Here is a 17,606-nt window from a genome sequence, read left to right on the forward strand (position 1 = left end):
TGCAATGTGATCTTTCACGCTCATTTTTCAAAATAAAAGCCTGAAACTATGTCTAAGGACTGTTGACACCATAGGGAAGCCATAGAAAAAGGAATCTGGTTGATATCCCTTTAAATGGAAGATAGGCATGCATAGGAACAGAGAGGTTTCAAAATAAGATGCACTTCCTGATTGGATTTTCCTCAGGCTTTCGCCTGCAATATCGGTTCTGTTATACTCACAGACAATATTTTTACAGTTTTGGAAACTTTAGAGTGTTTTCTATCCTAATCTGACAATTATATGCATATTCTAGATTCTGGGGCTGAGAAATAGGCAGTTTCAAATGGGTACGTTTTTTAGCCAAATACAAAAATTACTGCCCCCTACACGCAAAAGGTTAAAACAGCAGTAAATTAGCTGCAAGTGATACATTGTTAATCTGTTCCCGCCATAATAGAGAGATCATATACACATTTAAGCCAGGTTTGAAATGTTATGTTTTAGTCAAATATTATATCTGTTTGGGATTCTTGCAGTCAATTTGCAGTCTAGTATTTATTTAAAATGATGTTCTGGCCCCCCGACCATCAGCTCCAGATAATATTTGCCTGTGGCTGAATCTAGTTAATGATCCCTGATGTGGAGGTGGTGATTTAACCTGACTGGTTTGACTCTGCCTGTCCTCTCTCTCGCTCTCCTCCTCCCCCCTCCTGTCCCTCTCCTCCTCTCCCCTCCTGCCCCCTCCTCTTCCCTCCTGCCCCTCTCCTCCTCCCTCCTGCCCCTCTCCTCCCCCCCTCTTCCTCTGCTTCTCCTCCTTTCCCTCTCCTCCTCCCTCCCCCTCTCCCTCTCCTTCTCCCTCCCCCTTCTCCCTCTCCTTCTCCCTCCCCCTCTCCCTCTCCTTCTCCTCTTTTCCCTCTCCGTCTCCTCCTCCCCCATCCTCTCCCTCTCCTCCTCCCCCATCCTCTCCCTCTTTTCCTCTCCTCCTCCCCCTCTCCATCTCCTCCTCACCCTCTCCCTCTCCTCCCCCCCTCTCCGTCTCCTCCTCTCCCTCTCCTCCTCCTCCCTCCTCCCCCTCTCCTCCTCTTCATCTCCTCCTCCTCTCCCTCTCCTCCTCCCCCTCTTCTCCCTCTCCCTCCTCCTCCCCTCTCCCTCCCTCCCTCCCCCTCTCCCCCTCATCTCCCTCTCCACCTCCCCTCTCCCTCTCCTCCTCCCTCCCTCCTCTCCCTCTCCTCCTCCCTCCTCTCCCTCTCCTCCTCCCTCCTCTCTCTCCCTCTCCATCTCCTCCTCACCCCCTCCTCCTCCTCTCCCTCTCCTCCTCCCTCCTCTCCCCCTCCTCCTCCCCCTCCCTCTCCCTCTCCTCCCTCCTCCCCCTCTCCCTCCTCCCTCCCCCTCCCTCCCCTCCCTCTCCCCTCCCTCTCCCTCTCCTCCTCCCCCTCCTCTCCCTCTCCTCCCCCTCCTCCTCTCCCTCTCCTCCTCCCTCCTCCTCCTCCCTCCTCTCCCCCTCCTCCTCCCTCCCTCTCCCCCCCCTCCTCTCCTCCTCCTCCTCCTCTCCCCCTCCTCCTCCCTCCTCCTCCCTCCTCTCCCCCTCCTCTCCCCCTCCTCCTCCCTCCTCTCCCCCTCCTCTCCCTCTCCTCCTCCTCCTTCCTCTCCCCCTCCTCCTCCCTCCTCTCCCCCTCCCTCTCCCCTCTCCTCCTCCTCCCTCCTCTCACCCTCCTCCTCCTCCTCCTCTCTCTCCTCCTCCTCCCTCCCTCCCTCCCCCTCCTCCCTCCCCTCCTCCCCCTCCTCCTCCCTCCTCCTCCCTCCTCTCCCCCTCCCTCCTCCCTCCTCCTCTCCCTCTCCTCCTCCCCCTCCTCCTCCCTCCTCTCCCTCTCCTCCTCCTCCCTCCTCCTCCCTCCTCCTCTCCCCCTCCTCCCTCCCTCCTCCTCTCCCTCTCCTCCTCCCCTCCTCCTCCCTCCTCCTCCCTCCCCTCTCCCTCTCCTCCTCCCCTCCTCCCTCCCTCCTCCTCCCTCCTCTCCCCCTCCTCCTCCCTCCTCCTCTCCCTCTCCTCCTCCTCTCCCTCTCCTCCTCCTCCCTCCTCCTCCCTCCTCTCCCTCTCCTCCTCCCCCTCCTCCCCCCCTCCTCCTCCCTCCTCCTCCCTCCTCTCCCCCTCCTCCTCCCCCTCCCCTCTCCCCTCCTCCTCCCTCCCTCCTCTCCCTCTCCTCCTCTCCCTCCTCTCCCCTCCTCCTCCCTCCTCCTCCCTCCTCTCCCCCTCCTCCTCCCTCCTCCTCCTCCCTCTCCTCCAGATATAGATGACTGCAGCACTAGTCCATGTCATAATGGAGGAACATGTCAAGACCTGGTGACTGATTTCTTCTGTGAGTGTATGAACGGCTGGAAGGGGAAGACCTGCCACTCCCGTAAGAACACAGTCTCTCTCTTCCCATTCTTTCTGTTCTACAACCCGAGCACATTTTTATTTGTTATTTGAGATACTGGGGTGCAGAAGACAAAACATGCTGATGGGTGGAGGTATTCACCCAGGTGTGTGTGTGTACTGTATATGTGTGTGTGTGTGTGTTATGAAAGCTTGGTTTTAATCATGTGTGTGTCTCCAGGTGAGAGCCAATGTGACGAGGTTACCTGTAACAACGGAGGGACATGTCATGATGAGGGAGACACCTTCCAGTGCAAGTGTTCTCCTGGATGGGAGGGGGCTACCTGTAATATAGGTGAGTTAGTCTGGGTGGGAGGGGGCTACCTGTAGTATAGGTGAGTTAGTCTGGATGGGAGGGAGGGGCTACCTGTAATATAGGTGAGTTAGTCTGGGTGGGAGGGGGCCACCTGTAATAGAGGTGAGTTAGTCTGGGTGGGAGGGAGGGGGCCACCTGTAATATAGGTGAGTTAGTCTTGGTGGGAGGGAGGGGGCTACCTGTAATATAGGTGAGTTAGTCTGGATGGGAGGGAGGGGCTACCTGTAATATAGGTGAGTTAGTCTGGGTGGGAGGGAGGGGGATACCTGTAATATAGGTGAGTTAGTCTGGATGGGAGGCAGGGGCTACCTGTAATATAGGTGAGTTAGTCTGGATGGGAGGGGCTACCTGTAATATAGGTGAGTTAGTCTGGGTGGGAGGGGGCTACCTGTAATATAGGTGAGTTAGTCTGGGTGGGAGGGGGCTACCTGTAATATAGGTGAGTTAGTCTGGGTGGGAGGGAGGGGGCTACCTGTAATATAGGTGAGTTAGTCTGGATGAGAGGCAGGGGCTACCTGTAATATAGGTGAGTTAGTCTGGATGGGAGGGGCTACCTGTAATATAGGTGAGTTAGTCTGGGTGGGAGGGGCTACCTGTAATATAGGTGAGTTAGTCTGGGTGGGAGGGAGGGGGCTACCTGTAATATAGGTGAGTTAGTCTGGGTGGGAGGGAGGGGGCTACCTGTAATATAGGTGAGTTAGTCTGGGTGGGATGGGAGGGGGCCACCTGTAATATAGGTGAGTTAGTCTGGGTGGGAGGAGGGGGCTACCTGTAATATAGGTGAGTTAGTCTGGGTGGGAGGCAGGGGCTACCTGTAATATAGGTGAGTTAGTCTGGGTGGGAGGGAGGGGCCACCTGTAATATAGGTGAGTTAGTCTGGGTGGGAGGGAGGGGGCTGCCTGTAATATAGGTGAGTTAGTCTGGGTGGGAGGGAGGGGGCTGCCTGTAATATAGGTGAGTTAGTCTGGGTGGGAGGGAGGGGCTACCTGTAATATAGGTGAGTTAGTCTGGGTGGGAGGGAGGGCCACCTGTAATATAGGTGAGTTAGTCTGGGTGGGAGGGAGGGGGCTACCTGTAATATAGGTGAGTTAGTCTGGGTGGGAGGGAGGGGGCTACCTGTAATATAGGTGAGTTAGTCTGGATGGGAGGCAGGGGCCACCTGTAATATAGGTGAGTTAGTCTGGGTGGGAGGGAGGGCTACCTGTAATATAGGTGAGTTAGTCTGGATGGCTACCTGTAATATAGGTGAGAGTCTGGATGGGAGGGGCTACCTGTAATATAGGTGAGTTAGTCTGGTGGGAGGAGGGGCTACCTGTAATATAGGTGAGTTAGTCTGGATGGGAGGGAGGGGCTACCTGTAATATAGGTGAGTTAGTCTGGGTGGGAGGGAGGGGCTACCTGTAATATAGGTGAGTTAGTCTGGATGGGAGGCAGGGCTACCTGTAATATAGGTGAGTTAGTCTGGGTGGGAGGGGCTACCTGTAATATAGGTGAGTTAGTCTGGGTGGGAGGGGGGCTACCTGTAATATAGGTGAGTTAGTCTGGGTGGGAGGGGCTACCTGTAATATAGGTGAGTTAGTCTGGGTGGGAGGGCCTACCTGTAATATAGGTGAGTTAGTCTGGATGGGAGGCAGGGGCTACCTGTAATATAGGTGAGTTAGTCTGGGTGGGAGGGGCTACCTGTAATATAGGTGAGTTAGTCTGGGTGGGAGGGAGGGGGCTACCTGTAATATAGGTGAGTTAGTCTGGGTGGGAGGGAGGGGGCTACCTGTAATATAGGTGAGTTAGTCTGGGTGGGAGGGAGGGGGCTACCTGTAATATAGGTGAGTTAGTCTGGGTGGGAGGGAGGGGGCTACCTGTAATATAGGTGAGTTAGTCTGGATGGGAGGCAGGGGCTACCTGTAATATAGGTGAGTTAGTCTGGGTGGAGGGAGGGGCCACCTGTAATATAGGTGAGTTAGTCTGGGTGGGAGGGAGGGGCCACCTGTAATATAGGTGAGTTAGTCTGGGTGGGAGGAGGGGCTACCTGTAATATAGGTGAGTTAGTCTGGATGGGAGGCAGGGGCTACCTGTAATATAGGTGAGTTAGTCTGGGTGGGAGGGAGGGGGCTGCCTGTAATATAAGTGAGTTAGTCTGGGTGGGAGGGAGGGGGCTACCTGTAATATAGGTGAGTTAGTCTGGGTGGGAGGGAGGGGCCACCTGTAATATAGGTGAGTTAGTCTGGGTGGGAGGCAGGGGCTACCTGTAATATAGGTGAGTTAGTCTGGATGGGAGGGGGGCACCTGTAATATAGGTGAGTTAGTCTGGGTGGGGGAGGGCTACCTGTAATATAGGTGAGTTAGTCTGGATGGAGGAGGGGCTACCTGTAATATAGGTGAGTTAGTCTGGGTGGGAGGGAGGGGCCACCTGTAATATAGGTGAGTTAGTCTGGGTGGGAGGGAGGGGCTACCTGTAATATAGGTGAGTTAGTCTGGGTGGGAGGAGGGGGCTACCTGTAATATAGGTGAGTTAGTCTGGATGGGAGGCAGGGGCTACCTGTAATATAGGTGAGTTAGTCTGGATGGGAGGGGCCACCTGTAATATAGGTGAGTTAGTCTGGGTGGGAGGGAGGGCCACCTGTAATATAGGTGAGTTAGTCTGGGTGGGAGGGAGGGGGCTACCTGTAATATAGGTGAGTTAGTCTGGGTGGGAGGGAGGGGCTACCTGTAATATAGGTGAGTTAGTCTGGGTGGGAGGGAGGGGCTACCTGTAATATAGGTGAGTTAGTCTGGGTGGGAGGGAGGGGGCTACCTGTAATATAGGTGAGTTAGTCTGGGTGGGAGGGAGGGGGCCACCTGTAATATAGGTGAGTTAGTCTGGATGGGAGGCAGGGGCTACCTGTAATATAGGTGAGTTAGTCTGGGTGGGAGGGAGGGGCTACCTGTAATATAGGTGAGTTAGTCTGGGTGGGAGGGAGGGGGCTACCTGTAATATAGGTGAGTTAGTCTGGGTGGGAGGGAGGGGCTACCTGTAATATAGGTGAGTTAGTCTGGGTGGGAGGGAGGGGGCTACCTGTAATATAGGTGAGTTAGTCTGGTGGGAGGGAGGGGCTACCTGTAATATAGGTGAGTTAGTCTGGATGGGAGGGGGCTACCTGTAATATAGGTGAGTTAGTCTGGGTGGGAGGGGGGGCTACCTGTAATATAGGTGAGTTAGTCTGGGTGGGGGGGGGCTACCTGTAATATAGGTGAGTTAGTCTGGGTGGGAGGGAGGGGCTACCTGTAATATAGGTGAGTTAGTCTGGGTGGGAGGGGGCTACCTGTAATATAGGTGAGTTAGTCTGGGTGGGAGGGAGGGGGCTACCTGTAATATAGGTGAGTTAGTCTGGGTGGGAGGGAGGGCTACCTGTAATATAGGTGAGTTAGTCTGGGTGGGAGGGAGGGGCTACCTGTAATATAGGTGAGTTAGTCTGGGTGGGAGGGAGGGCTACCTGTAATATAGGTGAGTTAGTCTGGATGGGAGGGAGGGGCCACCTGTAATATAGGTGAGTTAGTCTGGATGGGAGGGAGGGGCCACCTGTAATATAGGTGAGTTAGTCTGGGTGGGAGGGAGGGCTACCTGTAATATAGGTGAGTTAGTCTGGGTGGGAGGGGGGCTACCTGTAATATAGGTGAGTTAGTCTGGGAGGGAGGGGCTACCTGTAATATAGGTGAGTTAGTCTGGGTGGGAGGGAGGGGCTACCTGTAATATAGGTGAGTTAGTCTGGATGGGAGGAGGGGCTACCTGTAATATAGGTGAGTTAGTCTGGGTGGGAGGGAGGGGGCTACCTGTAATATAGGTGAGTTAGTCTGGTGGGAGGCAGGGGCTACCTGTAATATAGGTGAGTTAGTCTGGGTGGGAGGGAGGGGCCACCTGTAATATAGGTGAGTTAGTCTGGATGGGAGGGAGGGGCTACCTGTAATATAGGTGAGTTAGTCTGGGTGGGAGGGAGGGGGCTACCTGTAATATAGGTGAGTTAGTCTGGGTGGGAGGGAGGGGGCCACCTGTAATATAGGTGAGTTAGTCTGGGTGGGAGGGGTGGGAGGGGGCCACCTGTAATATAGGTGAGTTAGTCTGGGTGGGAGGGAGGGGCCACCTGTAATATAGGTGAGTTAGTCTGGGTGGGAGGGAGGGGGCTACCTGTAATATAGGTGAGTTAGTCTGGGTGGGAGGGAGGGGGCCACCTGTAATATAGGTGAGTTAGTCTGGGTGGGAGGGAGGGGCTACCTGTAATATAGGTGAGTTAGTCTGGGTGGGAGGGGAGGGGCTACCTGTAATATAGGTGAGTTAGTCTGGGTGGGAGGGGACCTGTAATATAGGTGAGGTCTGGGTGGGAGGGAGGGGGGCTACCTGTAATATAGGTGAGTTAGTCTGGATGGGAGGGGGGCCACCTGTAATATAGGTGAGTTAGTCTGGGTGGGAGGGAGGGGGCTACCTGTAATATAGGTGAGTTAGTCTGGGTGGGAGGGGCTACCTGTAATATAGGTGAGTTAGTCTGGGTGGGAGGGGCTACCTAATAGGTGAGTTATATAGGTGAGTTAGTCTGGGGGGAGGAGGGGCTACCTGTAATATAGGTGAGTTAGTCTGGGTGGGAGGGGGGAGGTGAGTTAGGGGGCACCTGTAATATAGGTGAGTTAGTCTGGATGGGAGGGAGGGGCTACCTGTAATATAGGTGAGTTAGTCTGGGTGGGAGGGGCTACCTGTAATATAGGTGAGTTAGTCTGGGTGGGAGGAGGGGCCACCTGTAATATAGGTGAGTTAGTCTGGGTGGGAGGGGCCACCTGTAATATAGGTGAGTTAGTCTGGGTGGGAGGGGCTACCTGTAATATAGGTGAGTTAGTCTGGGTGGGAGGGAGGGGCACCTGTAATATAGGTGAGTTAGTCTGGGTGGGAGGAGGGGCTACCTGTAATATAGGTGAGTTAGTCTGGGTGGGAGGGAGGGGGTAATATAGGTGAGTTAGTCTGGGTGGAGGGAGGGGGCCACCTGTAATATAGGTGAGTTAGTCTGGGATGGGAGGGAGGGGCCACCTGTAATATAGGTGAGTTAGTCTGGGTGGGAGGGAGGGGGCTACCTGTAATATAGGTGAGTTAGTCTGGGTGGGAGGGAGGGGGCCACCTGTAATATAGGTGAGTTAGTCTGGGTGGAGGGAGGGGTACCTGTAATATAGGTGAGTTAGTCTGGGTGGGGGAGGGGCCACCTGTAATATAGGTGAGTTAGTCTGGGTGGGAGGGAGGGGCCACCTGTAATATAGGTGAGTTAGTCTGGGTGGGAGGGAGGGGCCACCTGTAATATAGGTGAGTTAGTCTGGGTGGGAGGGAGGGGCCACCTGTAATATAGGTGAGTTAGTCTGGGTGGAGGAGGGGCTACCTGTAATATAGGTGAGTTAGTCTGGGTAGGGAGGGAGGGGCCACCTGTAATATAGGTGAGTTAGTCTGGGTGGGAGGGAGGGGGCCACCTGTAATATAGGTGAGTTAGTCTGGGTGGGAGGGAGGGGGCCACCTGTAATATAGGTGAGTTAGTCTGGGTGGGAGGGAGGGGGCCACCTGTAATATAGGTGAGTTAGTCTGGATGGAGGAGGGGCTACCTGTAATATAGGTGAGTTAGTCTGGATGGGGAGGGCCACCTGTAATATAGGTGAGTTAGTCTGGGTGGAGGAGGGGCTACCTGTAATATAGGTGAGTTAGTCTGGGTGGGAGGGAGGGGCCACCTGTAATATAGGTGAGTTAGTCTGGGTGGGAGGGAGGGGGCCACCTGTAATATAGGTGAGTTAGTCTGGATGGGAGGAGGGGCCACCTGTAATATAGGTGAGTTAGTCTATGGGAGGAGGGGTCCTGTAATATAGGTGAGTTAGTCTGGAGGAGGGGCCACCTGTAATATAGGTGAGTTAGTCTGGGTGGTTAGGGAGGGGCCACCTGTAATATAGGTGAGTTAGTCTGGGTGGGAGGGAGGGGCCACCTGTAATATAGGTGAGTTAGTCTGGGTGGGAGGGGGGCCACCTGTAATATAGGTGAGTTAGTCTGGGTGGGAGGGAGGGGCCACCTGTAATATAGGTGAGTTAGTCTGGGTGGGAGGGAGGGGGCTACCTGTAATATAGGTGAGTTAGTCTGGGTGGGAGGGAGGGGCTACCTGTAATATAGGTGAGTTAGTCTGGGTGGGAGGGAGAGGGCCACCTGTAATATAGGTGAGTTAGTCTGGGGGAGGGAGGGGCTACCTGTAATATAGGTGAGTTAGTCTGGATGGGAGGGAGGGGGCTACCTGTAATATAGGTGAGTTAGTCTGGGTGGGAGGGGGGGCTACCTGTAATATAGGTGAGTTAGTCTGGGTGGGAGGGGCCACCTGTAATATAGGTGAGTTAGTCTGGGTGGGAGGGGGGCCACCTGTAATATAGGTGAGTTAGTCTGGGTGGGAGGAGGGGCCACCTGTAATATAGGTGAGTTAGTCTGGGTGGGAGGGGGGGCCACCTGTAATATAGGTGAGTTAGTCTGGGTGGAGGGAGGGGCCACCTGTAATATAGGTGAGTTAGTCTGGATGGGAGGGGCCACCTGTAATATAGGTGAGTTAGTCTGGGTGGGAGGGGGGGCACCTGTAATATAGGTGAGTTAGTCTGGGTGGGAGGGAGGGGCCACCTGTAATATAGGTGAGTTAGTCTGGGTGGAGGGAGGGGCTACCTGTAATATAGGTGAGTTAGTCTGGGTGGGAGGGAGGGGCCACCTGTAATATAGGTGAGTTAGTCTGGGTGGGAGGGGCCACCTGTAATATAGGTGAGTTAGTCTGGGTGGGAGGGAGGGGGCCACCTGTAATATAGGTGAGTTAGTCTGGATGGGAGGGAGGGGCCACCTGTAATATAGGTGAGTTAGTCTGGGTGGGAGGGGGACCTGTAATATAGGTGAGTTAGTCTGGGTGGGAGGGGGCTACCTGTAATATAGGTGAGTTAGTCTGGGTGGGAGGGAGGGGCTACCTGTAATATAGGTGAGTTAGTCTGGGTGGGAGGAGGGGCCACCTGTAATATAGGTGAGTTAGTCTGGGTGGGAGGAGGGCCACCTGTAATATAGGTGAGTTAGTCTGGGTGGGAGGAGGGGCTACCTGTAATATAGGTGAGTTAGTCTGGGTGGGAGGGAGGGGCCACCTGTAATATAGGTGAGTTAGTCTGGGTGGGAGGGGGGGCCACCTGTAATATAGGTGAGTTAGTCTGGGTGGGAGGGAGGGGCCACCTGTAATATAGGTGAGTTAGTCTGGGTGGGAGGGAGGGGCACCTGTAATATAGGTGAGTTAGTCTGGGTGGGAGGAGGGGCCACCTGTAATATAGGTGAGTTAGTCTGGATGGGAGGAGGGGGCCACCTGTAATATAGGTGAGTTAGTCTGGGTGGGAGGGAGGGGCTACCTGTAATATAGGTGAGTTAGTCTGGGTGGGAGGGAGGGGGCTACCTGTAATATAGGTGAGTTAGTCTGGGTGGGGGAGGGGCCACCTGTAATATAGGTGAGTTAGTCTGGGTGGGAGGGAGGGGCCACCTGTAATATAGGTGAGTTAGTCTGGGTGGGGGAGGGGCACCTGTAATATAGGTGAGTTAGTCTGGGTGGGGGAGGGGCCACCTGTAATATAGGTGAGTTAGTCTGGGTGGGAGGGAGGGGCCACCTGTAATATAGGTGAGTTAGTCTGGGTGGGAGGGAGGGGCCACCTGTAATATAGGTGAGTTAGTCTGGGTGGGAGGGGGCCACCTGTAATATAGGTGAGTTAGTCTGGGGGGGAGGGGCCACCTGTAATATAGGTGAGTTAGTCTGGGTGGGAGGGAGGGGCTACCTGTAATATAGGTGAGTTAGTCTGGGTGGGAGGGAGGGGGCCACCTGTAATATAGGTGAGTTAGTCTGGGTGGGAGGGAGGGGCCACCTGTAATATAGGTGAGTTAGTCTGGGTGGGAGGGAGGGGGCCACCTGTAATATAGGTGAGTTAGTCTGGGTGGGAGGAGGGCCACCTGTAATATAGGTGAGTTAGTCTGGGTGGGAGGCAGGGGCCACCTGTAATATAGGTGAGTTAGTCTGGGTGGGAGGGAGGGGGCCACCTGTAATATAGGTGAGTTAGTCTGGGTGGGAGGGAGGGGGCTACCTGTAATATAGGTGAGTTAGTCTGGGTGGGAGGGAGGGGCCACCTGTAATATAGGTGAGTTAGTCTGGGTGGGAGGGAGGGGCCACCTGTAATATAGGTGAGTTAGTCTGGGTGGGAGGGAGGGGCCACCTGTAATATAGGTGAGTTAGTCTGGGTGGGAGGGAGGGGCTACCTGTAATATAGGTGAGTTAGTCTGGGTGGGAGGGAGGGGCCACCTGTAATATAGGTGAGTTAGTCTGGGTGGGAGGGAGGGGCTACCTGTAATATAGGTGAGTTAGTCTGGGTGGGAGGGAGGGGCCACCTGTAATATAGGTGAGTTAGTCTGGGTGGGAGGGAGGGGCTACCTGTAATATAGGTGAGTTAGTCTGGGTGGGAGGGAGGGGCCACCTGTAATATAGGTGAGTTAGTCTGGGTGGAGGGAGGGGCTACCTGTAATATAGGTGAGTTAGTCTGGATGGAGGGAGGGGCCACCTGTAATATAGGTGAGTTAGTCTGGATGGGAGGGGCCACCTGTAATATAGGTGAGTTAGTCTGGGAGGGAGGGGCCACCTGTAATATAGGTGAGTTAGTCTGGGTGGGGGAGGGGCCACCTGTAATATAGGTGAGTTAGTCTGGGTGGGAGGGAGGGGGCCACCTGTAATATAGGTGAGTTAGTCTGGGTGGGAGGCAGGGGCCACCTGTAATATAGGTGAGTTAGTCTGGATGGGAGGAGGGGCCACCTGTAATATAGGTGAGTTAGTCTGGGTGGGGGAGGGGCCACCTGTAATATAGGTGAGTTAGTCTGGGTGGGAGGGAGGGGGCACCTGTAATATAGGTGAGTTAGTCTGGGTGGGAGGGAGGGGCACCTGTAATATAGGTGAGTTAGTCTGGGTGGGAGGGAGGGGGCCACCTGTAATATAGGTGAGTTAGTCTGGGTGGGAGGAGGGGCCACCTGTAATATAGGTGAGTTAGTCTGGTGGGAGGGGGCCACCTGTAATATAGGTGAGTTAGTCTGGGTGGGTGGAGGGGGGAGGTGAGTTAGTCTGGGTGGGGAGGGCCACCTGTAATATAGGTGAGTTAGTCTGGGTGGGAGGGAGGGGCTACCTGTAATATAGGTGAGTTAGTCTGGGTGGAGGAGGGGCCACCTGTAATATAGGTGAGTTAGTCTGGTGGAGTCTGGAGGGGGGCCACCTGTAATATAGGTGAGTTAGTCTGGGTGGGAGGGGCCACCTGTAATATAGGTGAGTTAGTCTGGGTGGGAGGGAGGGGCTACCTGTAATATAGGTGAGTTAGTCTGGGTGGGAGGAGGGGGCCACCTGTAATATAGGTGAGTTAGTTAGTCTGGGTGGGAGGGAGGGGCTACCTGTAATATAGGTGAGTTAGTCTGGGTGGGAGGCAGGGGCCACCTGTAATATAGGTGAGTTAGTCTGGATGGGAGGGAGGGGCTACCTGTAATATAGGTGAGTTAGTCTGGGTGGGAGGGAGGGGTGGTAATATAGGTGAGGGAGGGGCCACCTGTAATATAGGTGAGTTAGTCTGGGTGGGAGGGGGCCACCTGTAATATAGGTGAGTTAGTCTGGGTGGGAGGAGGGGCTACCTGTAATATAGGTGAGTTAGTCTGGGTGGGAGGGAGGGGGCTACCTGTAATATAGGTGAGTTAGTCTGGGTGGGAGGAGGGGGCCACCTGTAATATAGGTGAGTTAGTCTGGGTGGGAGGCAGGGCTACCTGTAATATAGGTGAGTTAGTCTGGGTGGGAGGGGGCTACCTGTAATATAGGTGAGTTAGTCTGGGTGGGAGGAGGGGCTACCTGTAATATAGGTGAGTTAGTCTGGGTGGGAGGGAGGGGGCCACCTGTAATATAGGTGAGTTAGTCTGGGTGGGAGGAGGGGCCACCTGTAATATAGGTGAGTTAGTCTGGATGGGAGGGAGGGGCTACCTGTAATATAGGTGAGTTAGTCTGGGTGGGAGGGAGGGGCCACCTGTAATATAGGTGAGTTAGTCTGGGTGGGAGGAGGGGCCACCTGTAATATAGGTGAGTTAGTCTGGGTGGGAGGGAGGGGGCCACCTGTAATATAGGTGAGTTAGTCTGGGTGTGAGGGAGGGGGCCACCTGTAATATAGGTGAGTTAGTCTGGGTGGGAGGGGCTACCTGTAATATAGGTGAGTTAGTCTGGGTGGGAGGGAGGGGCACCTGTAATATAGGTGAGTTAGTCTGGGTGGGAGGGAGGGGTACCTGTAATATAGGTGAGTTAGTCTGGGTGGGAGGGAGGCCACCTGTAATATAGGTGAGTTAGTCTGGGTGGGAGGAGGGGCTACCTGTAATATAGGTGAGTTAGTCTGGGTGGGAGGGGGCCACCTGTAATATAGGTGAGTTGGGTCTACCTGTAATATAGGTGAGGTCTGGGTGGGAGGGAGGGGCTACCTGTAATATAGGTGAGTTAGTCTGGGTGGGAGGAGGGGCTACCTGTAATATAGGTGAGTTAGTCTGGGTGGGAGGGAGGGGCTACCTGTAATATAGGTGAGTTAGTCTGGGTGGGAGGGAGGGGGCTACCTGTAATATAGGTGAGTTAGTCTGGGTGGGAGGGAGGGGCCACCTGTAATATAGGTGAGTTAGTCTGGGTGGGAGGGAGGGGGCCACCTGTAATATAGGTGAGTTAGTCTGGGTGGGGAGGGGGCTACCTGTAATATAGGTGAGTTAGTCTGGGTAGGCAGGGAGGGAGGGGCTACCTGTAATATAGGTGAGTTAGTCTGGGTGGGAGGGAGGGGCTACCTGTAATATAGGTGAGTTAGTCTGGGTGGAGGGAGGGGGCCACCTGTAATATAGGTGAGTTAGTCTGGGTGGGAGGGAGGGGCTACCTGTAATATAGGTGAGTTAGTCTGGGTGGGAGGGAGGGGGCTACCTGTAATATAGGTGAGTTAGTCTGGGTGGGAGGAGGGGCTACCTGTAATATAGGTGAGTTAGTCTGGGTGGGAGGGGGGCCACCTGTAATATAGGTGAGTTAGTCTGGGTGGGAGGAGGGGCCACCTGTAATATAGGTGAGTTAGTCTGGGTGGGAGGGAGGGGCTACCTGTAATATAGGTGAGTTAGTCTGGGTGGGAGGGAGGGGCTACCTGTAATATAGGTGAGTTAGTCTGGGTGGGGAGGAGGGGCTACCTGTAATATAGGTGAGTTAGTCTGGGTGGGAGGGGGGCTACCTGTAATATAGGTGGGAGGGAGGGGCTACCTGTAATATAGGTGAGTTAGTCTGGGTGGGAGGGGGCTACCTGTAATATAGGTGAGTTAGTCTGGGTGGGAGGGAGGGGGGCTACCTGTAATATAGGTGAGTTAGTCTGGGTGGGGAGGGGGGCTACCTGTAATATAGGTGAGTTAGTCTGGGTGGGAGGAGGGGGCTACCTGTAATATAGGTGAGTTAGTCTGGGTGGGAGGGAGGGGCTACCTGTAATATAGGTGAGTTAGTCTGGGTGGGAGGAGGGGTTACCTGTAATATAGGTGAGTTAGTCTGGGTGGGAGGGAGGGGCTACCTGTAATATAGGTGAGTTAGTCTGGGTGGGAGGGAGGGGCTACCTGTAATATAGGTGAGTTAGTCTGGGTGGGAGGGAGGGGCTACCTGTAATATAGGTGAAGTCTGGGTGGGAGGGGCTACCTGTAATATAGGTGAGTTAGTCTGGGTGGGAGGGAGGGGCTACCTGTAATATAGGTGAGTTAGTCTGGGTGGGGGAGGGGCTACCTGTAATATAGGTGAGTTAGTCTGGGTGGGAGGGAGGGGCTACCTGTAATATAGGTGAGTTAGTCTGGGTGGGAGGGAGGGCCACCTGTAATATAGGTGAGTTAGTCTGGGTGGGAGGGGCTACCTGTAATATAGGTGAGTTAGTCTGGGTGGGAGGGGGGGCTACCTGTAATATAGGTGAGTTAGTCTGGGTGGGAGGGAGGGGCCACCTGTAATATAGGTGAGTTAGTCTGGGTGGGAGGAGGGGCCACCTGTAATATAGGTGAGTTAGTCTGGGTGGGAGGGAGGGGCTACCTGTAATATAGGTGAGTTAGTCTGGGTGGGAGGGGGCTACCTGTAATATAGGTGAGTTAGTCTGGGTGGGAGGGGGGCCACCTGTAATATAGGTGAGTTAGTCTGGGTGGGAGGGAGGGGCTACCTGTAATATAGGTGAGTTAGTCTGGGTGGGAGGGAGGGGCCACCTGTAATATAGGTGAGTTAGTCTGGGGGGGAGGGGCTACCTGTAATATAGGTGAGTTAGTCTGGGTGGGGAGGGGCCACCTGTAATATAGGTGAGTTAGTCTGGGTGGGAGGGAGGGGCTACCTGTAATATAGGTGAGTTAGTCTGGGTGGGAGGAGGGGGCCACCTGTAATATAGGTGAGTTAGTCTGGGTGGAGGAGGGGGTAATATAGGTGAGTTAGTCTGGGTGGGAGGGGCTACCTGTAATATAGGTGAGTTAGTCTGGGTGGGAGGGGAGGGGGCTACCTGTAATATAGGTGAGTTAGTCTGGGTGGGAGGGAGGGGCTACCTGTAATATAGGTGAGTTAGTCTGGGTGGGAGGGGCTACCTGTAATATAGGTGAGTTAGTCTGGATGGGAGGGAGGGGCTACCTGTAATATAGGTGAGTTAGTCTGGGGGGCTACCTGTAATATAGGTGAGTTAGGGAGGGGGCCACCTGTAATATAGGTGAGTTAGTCTGGGTGGGAGGGAGGGGCTACCTGTAATATAGGTGAGTTAGTCTGGGTGGGAGGGAGGGGGGCCACCTGTAATATAGGTGAGTTAGTCTGGGTGGGAGGAGGGGGCTACCTGTAATATAGGTGAGTTAGTCTGGGTGGGAGGAGGGGCCACCTGTAATATAGGTGAGTTAGTCTGGATGGGAGGGAGGGGCCACCTGTAATATAGGTGAGTTAGTCTGGGTGGGAGGGAGGGGCCACCTGTAATATAGGTGAGTTAGTCTGGGTGGGAGGGGCCACCTGTAATATAGGTGAGTTAGTCTGGGGGGGAGGGGCCACCTGTAATATAGGTGAGTTAGTCTGGGTGGGAGGGGGCTACCTGTAATATAGGTGAGTTAGTCTGGGTGGGAGGGGCTACCTGTAATATAGGTGAGTTAGTCTGGGTGGGAGGGGCCACCTGTAATATAGGTGGGTCTGGATGGGAGGGAGGGGCTACCTGTAATATAGGTGAGTTAGTCTGGGTGGGAGGGGGCTACCTGTAATATAGGTGAGTTAGTCTGGATGGGAGGAGGGAGGTGAGTTAGTCTGGGTGGGAGGGGCTACCTGTAATATAGGTGAGTCTTAGTCTGGGTGGGAGGAGGAGGGGCTACCTGTAATATAGGTGAGTTAGTCTGGGTGGGAGGGAGGGGCTACCTGTAATATAGGTGAGTTAGTCTGGGTGGAGGAGGGGGCTACCTGTAATATAGGTGAGTTAGTCTGGGTGGGAGGGAGGGGCTACCTGTAATATAGGTGAGTTAGTCTGGGTGGGAGGAGGGGGCTACCTGTAATATAGGTGAGTTAGTCTGGGTGGGAGGGCTACCTGTAATATAGGTGAGTTAGTCTGGGTGGGAGGGGCTACCTGTAATATAGGTGAGTTAGTCTGGGTGGGAGGGAGGGGCCACCTGTAATATAGGTGAGTTAGTCTGGGATGGGAGGGAGGAGGGCCACCTGTAATATAGGTGAGTTAGTCTGGGTGGGAGGGAGGGGCCACCTGTAATATAGGTGAGTTAGTCTGGGTGGGGAGGGGGCTACCTGTAATATAGGTGAGTTAGTCTGGGTGGGGGGAGGGGGCTACCTGTAATATAGGTGAGTTAGTCTGGGTGGGAGGGAGGGGCTACCTGTAATATAGGTGAGTTAGTCTGGGTGGGAGGGAGGGGCTACCTGTAATATAGGTGAGTTAGTCTGGGTGGGAGGGAGGGGGCTACCTGTAATATAGGTGAGTTAGTCTGGGTGGGAGGGAGGGGCTACCTGTAATATAGGTGAGTTAGTCTGGGTGGGAGGGGGCTACCTGTAATATAGGTGAGTTAGTCTGGGTGGGAGGGGCCACCTGTAATATAGGTGAGTTAGTCTGGGGGAGGGAGGGCTACCTGTAATATAGGTGAGTTAGTCTGGGTGGAGGGAGGGGGCCACCTGTAATATAGGTGAGTTAGTCTGGGTGGGAGGGAGGGAGGGGCTACCTGTAATATAGGTGAGTTAGTCTGGGTGGGGGAGGGGCTACCTGTAATATAGGTGAGTTAGTCTGGGTGGGAGGGAGGGGCTACCTGTAATATAGGTGAGTTAGTCTGGGTGGGGGAGGGGCCACCTGTAATATAGGTGAGTTAGTCTGGGTGGGAGGGAGGGGCTACCTGTAATATAGGTGAGTTAGTCTGGGTGGGAGGGAGGGGCTACCTGTAATATAGGTGAGTTAGTCTGGGTGGGAGGGAGGGGCTACCTGTAATATAGGTGAGTTAGTCTGGGTGGGAGGGGAGGGGCTACCTGTAATATAGGTGAGTTAGTCTGGGTGGGAGGGAGGGGACCTGTAATATAGGTGAGTTAGTCTGGGTGGGAGGGAGGGGCTACCTGTAATATAGGTGAGTTAGTCTGGGTGGGAGGGAGGGGCTACCTGTAATATAGGTGAGTTAGTCTGGGTGGGAGGGGCTACCTGTAATATAGGTGAGTTAGTCTGGGTGGGAGGGGCTACCTGTAATATAGGTGAGTTAGTCTGGGTGGGAGGGAGGGAGGGGCCACCTGTAATAGGTGAGTTAGTCTGGTGGAGGGAGGGGGCTACCTGTAATATAGGTGAGTTATGGGTGGGAGGGAGGGGCTACCTGTAATA

The 17,606-nt window shown here is 54.4% G+C and overlaps 1 protein-coding gene across 1 annotated transcript in view; it reads left to right on the top strand.

The window, feature by feature from the left end:
- Positions 1-17,606, top strand: part of LOC115121905 (protein jagged-1b-like) — a 197,082-nt gene that overhangs the window by 124,342 nt on the left and 55,134 nt on the right. Inside the window, exons 16-17 of the mRNA XM_065002719.1 lie at positions 2,265-2,378; positions 2,577-2,690. Coding sequence (XP_064858791.1) covers positions 2,265-2,378; positions 2,577-2,690 — 228 coding nt within the window. The remainder of the gene's footprint in view (positions 1-2,264; positions 2,379-2,576; positions 2,691-17,606) is intronic.

This window comes from Oncorhynchus nerka, linkage group LG16 (assembly GCF_034236695.1).
Source record: "Oncorhynchus nerka isolate Pitt River linkage group LG16, Oner_Uvic_2.0, whole genome shotgun sequence".
NCBI classification, from domain to species: Eukaryota; Metazoa; Chordata; class Actinopteri; order Salmoniformes; family Salmonidae; genus Oncorhynchus; species Oncorhynchus nerka.